Raw genomic sequence first — 15,359 nt, forward strand, 5'->3', positions numbered from 1 at the left:
TTCATACCCATAGAGATTTTGAGCTAGGTTTTTGTGTTTTTTTTTTTTTTTTTTTTTTTTTTTTTTTTTTTTTTTTTTTTTTTGTAAATCAAAGAGTAAAGATTGTTTCTAGTAAATGAATTTGTCTGGCTCTATTGTATCTAGTGCTCTTCATTATTTGACAGTTTAAGAATATTACTTCAGTTTTCTTAGAATTTTTTCTTATAATTATGGAAATTGTGCGGCTTTGGTCCCTGCAGGAGTTAAAATAAAACATTGGTAATTATGCATATTTAACTTTCAAAAGGCCAAATGATTACTCACAGTGCTTATAAAAAGAAAAATTATTCCAGATATTCATAAATCAGCTCCTTGGCAGAGGACTTTGAAGTCTGAACTTTTATTGTTATGAATATTCCTACTGAGGAAGATCAGGATGAAACTTGAATTTATTATGATCACTATTCTTTGCTTTGTTTCCAGATGCAAGACTAAAGTCTACCCTGATGAACTTCCAAACACAAGTGTAGTCATTGTGTTCCATAATGAAGCTTGGAGCACTCTACTTAGAACTGTCTATAGTGTCATAAATCGCTCCCCACACTACCTGCTCTCTGAGGTCATCTTGGTTGATGATGCCAGTGAAAGAGGTATGCTTTGCACCTTTGTAAACAGGAATCTTTTTTCTAGTCAGTGGGAAGCCGGGCTAATATATATCTTGATTTATAGCATTATTTAATAGATGTGCTTTTTATTTGCGCACTTCTCTTTAAAAATCTGTTTATGAGAGAGTAATTACACACACATTTGATATCTGCCATATATGAGCTTGCGACTGCCCCTCTTTATTTTGTTCTAAAATGTCTCCCAACATTCCTCATACATTCTTGTTCTGTGTTATAGATTTTCTCAAGTTGACTTTAGAGAACTACGTGAAAACTTTAGAAGTGCCAGTGAAGATTATCAGGATGGAAGAGCGCTCTGGGTTAATACGCGCCCGTCTCCGAGGAGCAGCTGCTTCAAAAGGACAGGTCATAACTTTTCTGGATGCACACTGCGAGTGCACCTTAGGATGGCTGGAGCCCTTGCTGGCGAGAATAAAGGAAGACAGGTAGGGAGCCCTGTGTTAAGTCTGCAAGGCTTACACCTGGACCTTTGAGGGCAGCTCCAGCTGTCTACCACAATGCCTAGTCCAAAATGCTATTTTCAGAAGGTTTATTTCATAGGCTTTGAAAAAGGTAGTATCCTCATTTTTAAGATGAAAATCAAACTGATTCGTGTTAACCATGGGTAAGTGATTAAGAATTGCCAAATGATACAGTGAAAAAAATGTTTTGAGCATTTACAGGTGAAGTTAATCATTCCAGTTTGACAGCATAATATGTTGTAGGAAATTTTCAAAGCACCTTTGGTCCTCCCAACTGCCCTGTGCAGAGATTGCAGATGTTCTAACAAACTTGCTTATGTTACTGGAAGTGCAGAGAATAATTCAGTTCTTCCTATTCTCTCAGCAGGGTTCTCTTCGTTGCCTCTGTGCCTTCAGTCAGTCTAGTTCAGCTTCATCTCGAAGATCTTGAAAACACATACAAACACACACACAAACACACCTTCCTGAAATAATACAATTTGTTTTGAAAAAATAAGTAGAGTACAGTATAATTATTAAAATATTGTTATTTCTACCTATCAATTTCAAAATTTGAAAAATTGGACTTCATAGGATTAAGACCCTGCAATTCTTCTTAATGTTTGTGACATTTTGTAGCTAAGTGTGACTGCTAAATTAGTGTAATTCTTAGTACCTAATGAAGATAACAAACATTGAATGCTATCCGATGTGATAAATCATTGCAGAACACCTCATTTGCATTGTCATTTCATACGAAGTAGAAGAACCCAGAATTGAGATTTTTAATGAAATGTTCAGAACAGTGGTTTCAAGTGTAAAGTAGCTTAGCCACATCTCACAAATGGCAGGAGCTGCTCCTTGCCATGAAGATAGATGGAGGCTATCAATAAAATGAACCACAACAGTTCAAGAAGCTAGTGGGAACCTCTTAGTCAACTCAGTACAGTACAGAGCAAAACAGTTTGTGTATTGTACAGTACCCAGAGAGGAATGAGGCTGACAAAGCAAAATGAACTTAGAATTTCTTTAATATATTGTGTGGTAACATTTTGTATGTTATGCTTTTCTTTAAACATGTGTTTCATATTCAACTTAATATGTTTTAAGTGTAATATTTCATATTCCCATGCATAAGCTATTTGCTTTTATTCTAACAATTCATTTGCATTATGTATATATATGTGTGTATGTACATATATATATATATATACACATATATAAGAGTCTTTTGTTTCTGATTGTACATTTTTACATTGTCATAACTAGACATCAAATGTGCCCAAGGGAATTAGATATGATTTCTGCACCGCCAAGAGTTAAATACTTAAATCTAGTAAAATAAATTAATTAATAAATGTTATGATTTGCTTGTGGCCAGATACATCAAGAAGGTTTTCTGAGGGTAGAATGAAGCTTAATGATTTAAAAGAACTTCAGGTAATAGCCAATTGTGTGGCATATATAAGACTATGATCATGAATGACAGTAATATTGCAGATATAATTGTAGTCCTGTTTTGCTTTCCACACCTGTGGGTGGCTTAGAATGTGCATGATACTCTGTTCTTCAGAATTAGCTGCAATCAGTGTCATCATGAGTGGACTTGAACATTTTCTTGCGAAAATGATTGATGGGTGACCCTTAGTTAACCACTAAAACTATAAAAAGGCAAGAATGGGAGAAGCTATGACACGGATGGAAAACAAAGTGCCCAAAGAAATACCTAAGTGAAACATTTGTACCCTAAATAGGCTCACAAAAACTAAAACATGTTGACTATGCTTTAGTATAGGAAATTAGGGTACAACACAAACATAGAAGTTACTGCCTTGTTTTAACACAGTACCTGGATTGAGACAGCAGTAGACTCTAAGGTCTCTGACAGCTTGCTGAAAAGTTGTCGTGGTTCTGTTGTCCTTCATAGATACTGCTTTTTATATTTATAGATGGTGCTTTTAAATTTTGCTGATATTTTTTCCTAAAGGGAATTTTCTCTGTGACAAGTTTTCCTATAATCTTTAAACTAACTTGATCTATTTGAAATTCAAAGCTCCAGATCTAATTTTCTCTCATCCACTTCCCCTCCCTGTATGCTATTGCTGTTCCGTGGATTATAGCTAAAAATGATGCATAATATCAAAGCAACTTGACTAATCAGGCTGTGGGTGGTAGCCTATGAAAAATAGACAATGTTCATCCTGCTGAGTTAGTACTTAGAATACATAGTGAAATCAGCTTGAAGGTCAATTAGAATATTTGATTAGATTCCACATCATAGCATTAAGGTAAAGGTGAGGAAGAAAAGCAATCTCGGAGGAAATGGTTCAGCAGAGAATAAGGATAAGATAAATATAAGGGCATAATAGGATCATAAAAATAATCAAATGTTATTACATTACCTATAATCAACTTGGAGAGCTAATGTAAATTATCATTTGTATAAAACTTGGCTTTTGTTTTTCTACAGGAAAACAGTTGTGTGCCCGATCATTGATGTTATTAGTGATGATACCTTTGAGTACATGGCTGGGTCAGACATGACTTATGGTGGTTTTAACTGGAAGCTAAATTTCCGATGGTATCCTGTCCCTCAAAGAGAAATGGATAGGAGAAAAGGAGACAGGACATTACCTGTCAGGTATGCAGATCATTATTTCCAAACTAGTCATATTTTTATTCTTTTGTTTTATTCTTATGTAAGTCTGATATCAATTTTTCAAAAATATGCTTAGAAACATTTACTACTCTTTGTACATTTTTTGCCCTTTACACAATCATGTAAGACTCAATGAGAATATTGAATAAGGTTATCATGGAGAAACTTGTGTGTTAATATGAATGCCAATAGTTTTGGATACTTTGTGTGTGTTATTATATATCTATATCTATACGTATATCTATACATATATCTAATCTACTTCTATTTATGCATAATAAAACATATGTAATTTCTAAATACCTTGATATTTCAAATAAATGTGTATAATATGTAATATATTTTTGATAATAGAAGTGTTCTTAAAAGTGAAGTGACCAAAATGTTTTGATAAATATTCTAAACTTATCACTCTTAAGAAGTTGTATGCCTTTCACAATCATAGAAATAATCATTTGGAAAATTTTAATATATTGAACATATATGAGTGCTTTCTTCATCTAAATTTTTTTTAATTCCTTAATTTGAAGCATTTACCTGTGAGATATATCTTACTATTCGTTTTGAAACATATTCATCATTATGTTCTAGAAGAACACTCACTTAAATAACACTATATATCTGTCCTATTGTAAGTCTCTTGCCTGCATCAAAAAAAAAAAACAATTGCCTAAAAATATTTAGAAAATTATTTTATTAAATTATCTTTAAAAGATGAATTTAACAAATCACTGTTCCCCTGAAAAATTGTGGAAATGTAATCTTCAAAAACAACATATATACATTCTGATATCTAGACTGCCTTGTAGTCCACTGTCGGGTGGGATGGGTTTACTTTCTAATAATATAATGCATTAAATTAAGATAAAAATTCTGGGTAGTTGAAAAGACCAGTTTAATTATATGTTACTGAATAATGTAGTAGTAAAAATTCTTAACATTTTTAGAAGTCATACTATGACAGTGAGAAAAATTGAGTGTGGACCCTAATAACTTTTAAGCTTATTTCAGAATGTATTCTAAGTACTAACTCAGAATGAAGAACATTGCATAAGACTCGTCAGTGTCGAGAATATAGAATCTAATGATTTTTAAATACTTTACATCTACCCATTCTGGTTGTCCCTTATTTTAACTTGCTGAGGATATATAGTAACTCCCAGATTTATTAACGATAGTCTTGTTTTATATTCTAGTTTTATTTAACTTTTTAAAGTTTTTATCCCAATTGAAAACTATCAAAGCACTTCACATACACATGCGCGCATGCACGCGCACACACACGCGTGCGCACACATACACACACACACACACTCACACAAACACATACTTAAATATTTTTATAATGCAATAAATTGAATAAGTACATATTCAACAAAAAGTGAAGTATGTATAAATTTGTTTAAGAAAACTTACTGAAATACAGTAGTACCAAAGGCATACTCTATTTTAGCTTGTTATCTTCAGTTAGAAAGGTAGACAAGACTCTAGTAAGACTTACCTGATCTCATTCATAAAGGAAAATAAATGACACAGGAAGCAGACATTATGCTCATCTCTTGCTCACAATAATACAATGAGAGTCATCTAGCACACTATATATTAAACATGTTGTATGGTTTTGATAAAAAGTATGAGAACCAATAAACTCTCATTCTTTTCTTTACGGACTGAACATTATTTTGTTTTCTAAAATATGGAGAAACCTCAGTGTCTGCTGAGGTTTGAAGATTCCTATAGCAAAAGGTTAATTAATTCATGAGCACTGTTGTAACAGCAGGCAGGTAATTTTCATCAACAGTGCTACAGTGTGAACTTTGTATTTCTAATTCATTACTCAGAGATGTGATCATTCCTCTCACCTTCATGCAAACAGATAAATCATTCTATGTGTTGAAGACAGATTTTCCCCCACTTGATTAACAGACCTCTGAATAGCTAAAGGGATCAAAATGAAGTTGAGGTTTTAGTTGTATTTAGGATACTGCTTAATTTAAAATGTTCCTTATGACAGAAGTTTGTCGTCACTGTAGTTGGCTAGTCATCAAGTAGATGTACAAGCATGCATCTGCAATCATAGTTCACCAACTTTAACTAGTGACCTAAACTCAGCCATGTTAAAGGTAAAAGTGGTGATACTATACCATACCATGGTATAGTTTAACTATACTACACTATGATATACATCTCTTGGCTCTAGTATTTTCATTTGTAAATGGAAAGGACTTTACAGAAAGGAGTTTTGAGCCTACTTTGCTTTTTTCTTTTCTATTCATATGTAATTTTTTATATTTTATTTACATTTCAAATATTATCCCCTTTCCTGGTTTACCACCTGGGAAGTCCCCTATCCCATCCCCCTCCCCCTGCTAAGTTTTCTTTAATTAGTAAATGTTCTTGAAAGCTTATACCATCTCAACTGCACAAGACAGTAACCAACATTTTAAGTTTGAGAGCAAGATCTGGCAACCCTAGGTGGCTAACATGTTCTTTACCTGCTTAGTTTTAGTGTTACATATTTGTAGAAAACTACTAATATTGAAATGATATATTTGAAATAAACCTTGACTTTTTGTGGCTATTGTAAACTCTTGCTAAAATGGTGCAACTTTTCGTCTTGTCTGCACTCGAGGGATCTGAGTAGGATCACCTATACACCAGAGGCATGAGAGCATAGCGCTTTCCTTGTAACTTACATGATTGTCTCTCTGACTCTAATCTTGAGTCAGTTGTCATTTTACTTTTTTATTATGCTTAAAGAATTAAATTTTATTTTAGCACCTCTGATTCAAACCATAATTAACTATCATTATGGTCATTTAATTTTCTGAATCTACTTCCTGGGAAATGATTTAAGTTGAAAGACAATGAACACATTATTCTGCATGAATATAAGTATTGATTACCCACTGAAATAGACAAGGAAAAGCAAGGTTGCCCACTAAAATATCCCTGCCAATCTGGAACTACCTTACTTCAATTTTTGTTTTTGTGATAAAATGCCTTGCTTCAAAACAGCTTAGAATAGAGAGCATTTATACTGGCTCACAATTCCAGATTACAGTTCATCATAGCACATGGTCACAGGATAAGAAACTGAAGCATCTATTCACATCATATTTACAGTCAAGAGAAGAGAGAAGGGAATGCAGGCGTGTTCTCTATTAGGCTTATCTTCTCTTATAGTGTCCAGAGTCCTGAACTTAAGAATGGTGCTGAACATCTAGAGGCTGAGTCTTCCAACCTCAATAAACCCAACTATGATAATTCGACCTTTACATGCTCATAGGACAGCCTGATCTTCACAAAATCTCATTCTCATTGAGTCTCCCTTTCCAGGGATTCTAGACTGTATCTTGTTGACAATTAAAACTAACAATCACTGGAATAAAATATATACATATAATAATACATACACTACATATAATAATACATATAAGAATGCATTTAATAATACATGCACTTTGCTTATCACAGAAAATTTTTGAGTTGATTTGACTTAGATGCTGAGATAAATAGGATGCTGCATGGAAAGGGACATGTATGTAGCATGTATGTAACTTTCTGCTCACCGTGTTGGATCCTGAACATACAAAACTCACAGCAACTTCTTCTGTAGTGTTATTTATTGTTTAATATTGGACTTACAAATTCTAGATGAAGCAAGAATCAAAATATGCAGATTGATTTTAGGTGTACAGGATATAACTATGTTAAACGTACAGTGGTGTCTTTCTGAAAAAAAAAAAAAAGGCCTGGGTTAAGCCTTACAGATCACATTAGTGTTTTAATTATGCTCTGCATGTATCCCTCAGTAAATAGTTATAAAGATACTTGTTTCCAACTTTTAAATTCTCACTGACTAAAATATATTTTTTATAAGAGACACACTGGTTATTTCTCATTCATCTAATGTTTCACTCTACACATCTTGTGTCCCATTTAGTAGCTATTAATATTCTTAATATAATATCTTTCATTTTTCCATCCAGTAACTGTTCGGTGTATTCTGATAGTAAGTGAAGAGCTTTAGGCATTCATTTAATTCTTGCTATCATAATTAATCACATACCGAGATTTCATTATCAGCTTTTATTCAGGACATATTTTACTTTCTTTTATATCCATCATTATTAACACTTAACTGATATACAATTGTTCTTTATTTAATTACAGTTAGGTATTTCTAAAGAGTAACAAACTTGATAATTTGATTAGTAATACTTTTGATTACAAATGCTACACCCTCATTTGAAAAGATAAGAAATTTCTCAAGTGTTATATCTCCACTATTTTAGTGTGCTGTCAGAGAAGCAATGTAGAAGCTAGTGTTGGGAAGAAATATGATTTTTTTTCTTATCACGAAAACTGAAAATTATTCTTTCTGCCTTGCTTAAATTATGTAAGGAATTAAAAGTGACACAAAGTATTAAATGAGAAATATCTTTAGCAGGAGTCAGAAGTTGAGTTTTCATTTTATTCCTGATAATGGAACATGTATGCATTGTATAGTCAATGTGACAAATGTATCAACACGTAAGAAAGGATAAGACTAAGGGGCCCCAACACAGTCTGCATCATATTTCCTTCTAAAGCCTCTCTTCAGCTGTATTTAATCACAGTTTAAATTTTGCCATACAATTCATTAGTATTTTATATCACTAAAGTTGGTGTTGTCTTATTTGGGGGGTTTGCATAAAAACTTTGATTAGATGCTGCTATCTTCCCAGCTCATACTCAGCTCTATATATCAAAAACTGATTGAAGATGCATTTTTTCATTGCTGTTTGTTTTCTGTTTTATTTTGTTTTTGAAATTAGGTCTCTTTTAACTTAGATTTAACTCATTTGTTATGGAGCTGAATATGGTTTTTAATATTTTATGAACATCCTGCCTCCACTTACACAGTACCGGGGTTATATGTAACATGTGTTATTGCATCTGAGTTTTATGCAAAGATGGAACCCAGGGCTGTGTGCATACTAAACAAGACCTAAACCAAAAGAAATAAAATTTTTATCTGAATTTTTATTCACATTTATCTGTTATTTTCTCCAAGTAATAGGAATAGAACATGAGTCTTACCCTTTGTGGGCAAGTGCCCTGCCCCTGAATTATACCTTCAGTCTTTTTGTTACACTTTACTTTTACCACCACTCGTTCAAAGCTACTTTTGCCTTGTTATCTCTTACAAGTTTTGAGATTCTGGCCCCTCAAGTCATTGATGATCTCAGTTTTTAGTTTCTGCAGTATAAAAATTAAGAGTACATATTTTATTCTGTAAAATCATCTACAGAGAAGAGATTCTTATATTTAATTCTTAACAAAGCATCAAAACAAAAGCACAAAGAATGCCAGCGAATTTAAGCAGAATAAATATTTACAAAGAAAAAGTTAAAGAGTGACTTTTGAGCTGTTCTTGTTTTTGCAACCTTAGCTTCAAGTCTAATATATGTGGTTTTGAAAGAGTGTAAGCATTCCATCTTAAATAGAACCTTGGAAGCTATATTCTTTACGGAAAGAATATATTCGCATTTTCTTATTTTCCTCTGGTTACAGGACATTCATAAGATTTTTAATAAAATCTGTTGATATGAAAATAAACAGGGCAGAACACAAAATTTTCAGTGAAATTCATTAAACTGTATGATATTTATTCACTGAGTAATGTTCCCACATTAGTCAAAGCATTTCAATGCAGCTGGTTTCACTTAGTATTTTTTATTATTATTAGTCAACTAGTTTAGTATAAAATTAAAGTAAGTATAACAACAATAATAAAAACCCCATTGCACCAAATATTAAGCAAAAATATTAAGCATCCTTTTGGAGATAGGATATCAGGTGTGAATATTATGAAGAAAAAAAAAAGAAAAAGAAATAAAGAGACAAGACAGGATTTTCTGTGTTGGAAGTGAGGTCTTTAAGCACAAGACAAAATATTTGAGTTCCAAACTTGTCAGGAAATATTTTTTTTTTAACCAACAAAAAAAGAGTTTTGCTCTCAATTCCTAGAACTGTGTTTTTAGCCTCTAAAACAGCACTAAAATTGTGTTTTCCACCCTCTAAGAATTGAGTAAGTTTTCATGCCAAGTATGTAAGTCAGTATGGGTTCTTCTAAATCTGGGTGGATATAGGAGGAAGGAGATGGGGGAAGAAGTCTTCGAGGAGGAACTTGGAGAGGGCCAATTATTGGGATATAAATAAATAGAAAATTAATAAAAAATCAAACAGAGAAAACAGCAATACCTTCTCCTGAAACAAATGCACTTTACCCATATCCATGCCCGATGATCACTGTGCTATGCAATATCCCACAGAGCTTATTTCGAGTATAACACTTTTAAGTTACATTCAACATTTTTTATTAGATAATTTCTTCATTTGCATTTCAAATGCTATCCCGAAAGGCCCCTATACCCTCCCACACCCTGCTCCCGAACCCACCCACTCTTGCTTCCTGGCTCTGGCATTTCCCTGTACTGGGGCATATGATATTTGCAAAACCAAGGGCATCTCCTCTCATTGATGGCCAACTAGGCCATCCTCTGCTACATATGCAGCTAGAGACACAGCTTTAACAGCTCAAGAGAAAGACTCTATGTCTTTGTTCACTTCCTTACCTCTGGATTACATTGTACAATGAGAACAAAGAAGGAGGAAAAACATTTAATTTTCATCTAATTTCTGATTGTGTAAAATACTAAATCAAGTGAAGCCATCATATAAAATTAATTAAATACTGTAAATATGCTAAAAATACATGTTAACATTTGCTGTTGTATTAATTTGTAATAACTGAGACACATTATTTTTAATTTATTTCTTCTTCTCTCATATATTATATTCCAACCATATTCTCCCCTCTCTCTTCTCCTCCCAAATCCTTCCCCTATTACTACCCCATTTCCCATCCACTTTTTCTCCTTCTGTCTTGTATGCCCCCATGGATATCAGTCGAACACAGCATAGCAAGTTGCAGTAAGGCTAGGCACCTCCCCTCTTAATAAGGCTGGGTAAGGGACTGAGATATATTATTAGAACAGATTTAGACTTAAAAAAATCTAAAACTTGTTTTTATATTGCATAAGTCTAGAGATGTCCTTTGAAGGGAACACATAGTGAGTAATTGAAAAACGCAGTTAGTGTAAGGCAAGAAGTGAGAAAACACACATCAGCAGTCAGCCTCCCAGCTGAAAGCACATGATAAGTGAATGACCTTGCAGAACTAAAGAACATAGAATGAGATTGGCACCCAGGGAGACCCTAGGAAGTCCATAGATCACACAAGACTTGATAGTTATTAAGTGAATACACAGACAGAGCTTGTAATGCTGTATTTTACATAAGTGACATTTGCTAATTTAAGTACATGTCCACAATCAAACTGCAGCAAGAGAAGGAAACAGAAGTTCTTTCAGTAAGAATCATCAAAAGAGGAGAAAATACAAGGGAGCCACCAATGGAAAGCAGGAAGGCTGATGAATTGTGCTAAATGCTTTCAGTTAAAGAAAGGCAACCCGAGTTCAGAATCAATGGGGAACCATGAGAAATCACTCACTCCATAGGTTGCAGACAGATCCAGCTTCACTTAGGAGGTGAAAGGGAATCCAGGGAGTATGCACAAAGCATCCCTTACATATGATCTCCAGTGAAGCCATAGAAAATGTCAGTCCCTCATATGAAAGAGTCCTGCGATGGAGTGAGAATTATTTTGGCGGTGTAGACTTTAACTGAGTAGGTACATAAGCTCAAGAGAACAATCTAGAAATCCAAGGCATGAAACATAAATGCAAGGGTGAACAAGGGTCTAGCTGTAGTAAAAACACCTGAGATCATAGCATGAATTTTAATGCATAAGAGAAAGTAAAATTTATTTTCTTGTGAAATAAGAAAGACTAGATGAGTATGGGATGAACAACTAAAAATGTTCAGAAAGAGCACTGGGTAGTTTGCATTTAACTATTCGGGACTTTGGATTGTGTGCATTGCGTTAACTTCTATATAATTAAGAAGAATCCAAATTTTAAAAAAATGTATTTGTAAATAAGACAAATGGATGGGTAAGAACACACAAAAGAATGGTTTGTGTATGAAGTCCAAAATCTATTGCTTGGACTTTAATAACCAATTAGCTCATCTCACTATTCTTTCAAGATTTCTCTGGGTCTGTATCAAAACTGTAAGAAGTAAATTACAAATTTACTCAGGCATATTTCATTAAAGAAAGAATTAACTTATTCAAAACAAGGGCACATGATCAGTGCTTCTCACCTCTGCCAGGACTTTAGAGTAGGCATAGGAGGATGAAGGAAGCATTTTCCTCAGAAGAGGTTAGATTAAGAGATTATGGATTAAATCAGGAAACTTGCCTACCAACAGAGGATGAGAGTTATCAGATAACCACGTGAGCAGGGATACATTGGCTATTAACCTTTTTAATGCTTTATTGATTGCTGGGTACTATACAGAGTATTTTGACTCTGAGATCTTAATTCATCTTCACCTATCCATAAAAGTTGGAGTGCTTACAGTCACTGTGATCATTATTTCCCAGTCTACATTGGTGGTTTTGGTTGGTGGTTTCATACATACCTTGCAAAGTAATAATTTCAGATAATGCAATAATAGCCCAGCCGTTTCATTTTCTAGGCGCTGAGCACTGGAAGTGAACATACTTGAATACATAGCTCATTTGCTATATGATAAAACAGTTAACAGGATGAGCATGATGAAAAACATGGGCAATGTTCATAGTTATTTAAAAATATTATAGTGTTCTATTTACATAACAAATTAATACATAATTCAAATATAAATTCAATCCATCACAAAGCACAAAGCTTCTGTCTTCAGAAAATACCAGATTATTTTTAGGAATTGTTATTCTGTTTTTGTTTTCTACAATTCAAATGTAAGTGAAAATTACTTGATTTGTTCTTATAACTTCCTATAGTTTATTTTTATTCTGTATTTCTCACAACTCATAGAGATAATAGCCAGCTCTAAGATAAAATTAATACACATGCTTAAAATGCATTAGTTGTTTGTCAAAAAGAAGCTAAGCAGATGATCTCAAAACTGATCATTAACAATGTATCCCTTAACAGTCTCAAGCATTTGGTTGCGCTATGATAGGGAAATTGCAGCAATTTTGTCACTAATTGTATGAAATATCCTCTGTAGCACTATAATATCTGTGTAGATATTATTATAGAGTTCCCAAGGCCAAGTCAGGTGAAGTGATGTCCACTTTATAATTACCATCTGTTTAACTTTGTTGTAGTTCCACATTACAACTCAGAAGGTCAGTGATACTTCATATGATAGGAACCCAGCAAGAGTAGATGAAATAGAATGGCTCTGAGACCACCAAGGGGAAACTACTTCAGCTCATCGACAGCCCATTATCTGAGCATAAAACTGTGAGAACACTGGAGAAACAGTTTTGTAGATGGTTGGTGTCCACCTACAATATTATTAGGCAGTTTTACAACAAAGCACATAATTTAATTTGAAAACATTAGTGTAAATTCTAGCAGAGGGGTATATAATTTCTATAAATCAATGAGTTTTATTAATTTACTGTTAAAATTTCATAAAGTAAACAGGTACATTACAAATCTATATTACTTTTTCACCACTTCTCTTAATTAGCAGAGCATCAAAATGAACAGAAAACTCTCCTCATTACCACTTGGGACCCAGCCCATGTCAATGTGACCTCATCTATGGTACATAGTAATCAAGCATGAGATTTATTTTTGAAAGGTTGCACATAACTAGGTGCAATGGCCAATGTCTGCACTCCCAACAGTAGGACAGAGGGTTGTGAGTCCTAGGCATGTCTGATTGACAAATAGAGACCTGGCCTCAAATTAACTAAATATTAAAAGAAATAACTGATTCTGGTAGTATACAGTGAGGCTGGAGCCACTATGCTCTGGTAACATTCAACTTTCTTTGCCACTTTTGTTCAACCTTAGAATAGACAGAACTTGTCTTTGCATATATGTTTCCCAGTTCCTAAAATAAATATAAAGTTTATGCATGAACTGCTGTCTTAATTAAGAAATAAAATTTAATTAAACTTTTAGAATCTGTTGGTTCCTTTTTTAAAATAAAGTAAAATATAATAAAATCAAACAAAAAACAAAACAAACGATGGATGGAAATGAGCCCAGGTGAAGGCAAAATAAACAGAAACCCATTTGCTCAAACACTCAGGAATCCCATAAAACACTTAACTTGAAGTCATAATATATACACAGAAGAGTTGTAGGGTAAAACGGAAGAAGAAAATATGAATAATTAAAATGAAATACATATAAAAATAATGACATTTCTAAAAAGGCATGTCATGTTAGATAAAGCACCTGACATGTCATGTTAGATAAAGCACCTCCAAAGATGCAATGGAGTTCACTTTTTGTTTGGCCATCTACTGGTGGGCATAATCCTCCCCAAAGAGAATCCATTCGATCTAATTAAGTTTTCGCTTGTATTTGGTTATAAACTAGAAACTGTTTTGAAATTAGGGATGAAGGCATAGGTCCATTTCTTCTTTCAACTCTAGGTCCCTGCCTGTTGCCTCAGTCTCTCTACATTCATGTGTGCTTTGATCCTGTTGATTCAGAGGGCTTTGCATTTTTTTGTACCCAACTTCCTCTGGTTCTTTTACCTTTTGTCTCTTCTTCCCCAGAGTTACCTGATCCCTGCAAGGAAGGATTTGAAGGAAACTTACCATTTAGGGCTGAGAGTTCCAACATCACTAACTCTCTGTATCATGTCTGACTATGGGTCTCTGTATGTTTTCCCATTTGCTACAGGAGGAAGCTTCACTTCTGGTAGATGAGCAAGGCACAGTGGAAAGCAGATTATATTATGAGTTACTTTATTGTGGCAGTTTTGTTTGTTTGTTTGTTTGTTAAGGAACAATCATATTTAGCTTTGCCCTTGCTCCCTGGGCTACCTAGTATCAGGACTTGGTCACCCAAGCAATGTAAGACATGACTTCTTTCTCCTGGAGTGGGCTTTAACTCAAATGAGATATTGTCTGGTTATTCCCACAAATTCTGTGCCACCATTGCCCTGGCATAACTTATAGTCAGGACACCATTTTTAATCCAAGGGTTTGGGGCTGGGTTGGTGTTTAAATTTCTTCTTGGAAGACATGAATAGTGAGTGTCTTCCTGAACTAAAATGCTAGAGCATAGGTGTGAAGGATCGTTGTGGGCACTCAGTTTCTCCATGTCCAGTGAATTTTATTAGTGTTGTCTTCAGCAAGAAGGTGTTGCTGTCAGTTGATAGAGAGCAATCTGTCATCTTGGAAACCTCATGGGTTGTTTGTTGTTCTCATGCAATATCTTTGTGATACAATTAGTTGTCACTCAATCCTGGTACTGGAAGCTGCACTTGGCGACATGAGGTGGACAGTTTAGTATATTTATTCCTCAGAATTTGCTGATTTAATTTCGATCACACACACACACACACACACACACACACACACACACACACACAAACACACGCTATTGTTCTATGTTTCCATACTACTCTTCAAATGGCCCTTTGTTTATTTATTTTTTACTCCAT

General features: G+C 34.1%; 1 protein-coding gene across 5 annotated transcripts in view; it reads left to right on the forward strand.

The window, feature by feature from the left end:
* Positions 1–15,359, forward strand: part of Galnt13 (polypeptide N-acetylgalactosaminyltransferase 13) — a 617,871-nt gene that overhangs the window by 375,988 nt on the left and 226,524 nt on the right. For all 5 annotated transcript variants that reach the window (XM_021153165.2, XM_029474531.1, XM_029474530.1 and 2 more), the window contains 3 exons: positions 463–629; positions 883–1,090; positions 3,576–3,746. In XM_021153165.2, coding sequence (XP_021008824.1) covers positions 463–629; positions 883–1,090; positions 3,576–3,746 — 546 coding nt within the window. The remainder of the gene's footprint in view (positions 1–462; positions 630–882; positions 1,091–3,575; positions 3,747–15,359) is intronic.

This window comes from Mus caroli, chromosome 2, assembly GCF_900094665.2.
Source record: "Mus caroli chromosome 2, CAROLI_EIJ_v1.1, whole genome shotgun sequence".
Taxonomy (NCBI): domain Eukaryota; kingdom Metazoa; phylum Chordata; class Mammalia; order Rodentia; family Muridae; genus Mus; species Mus caroli.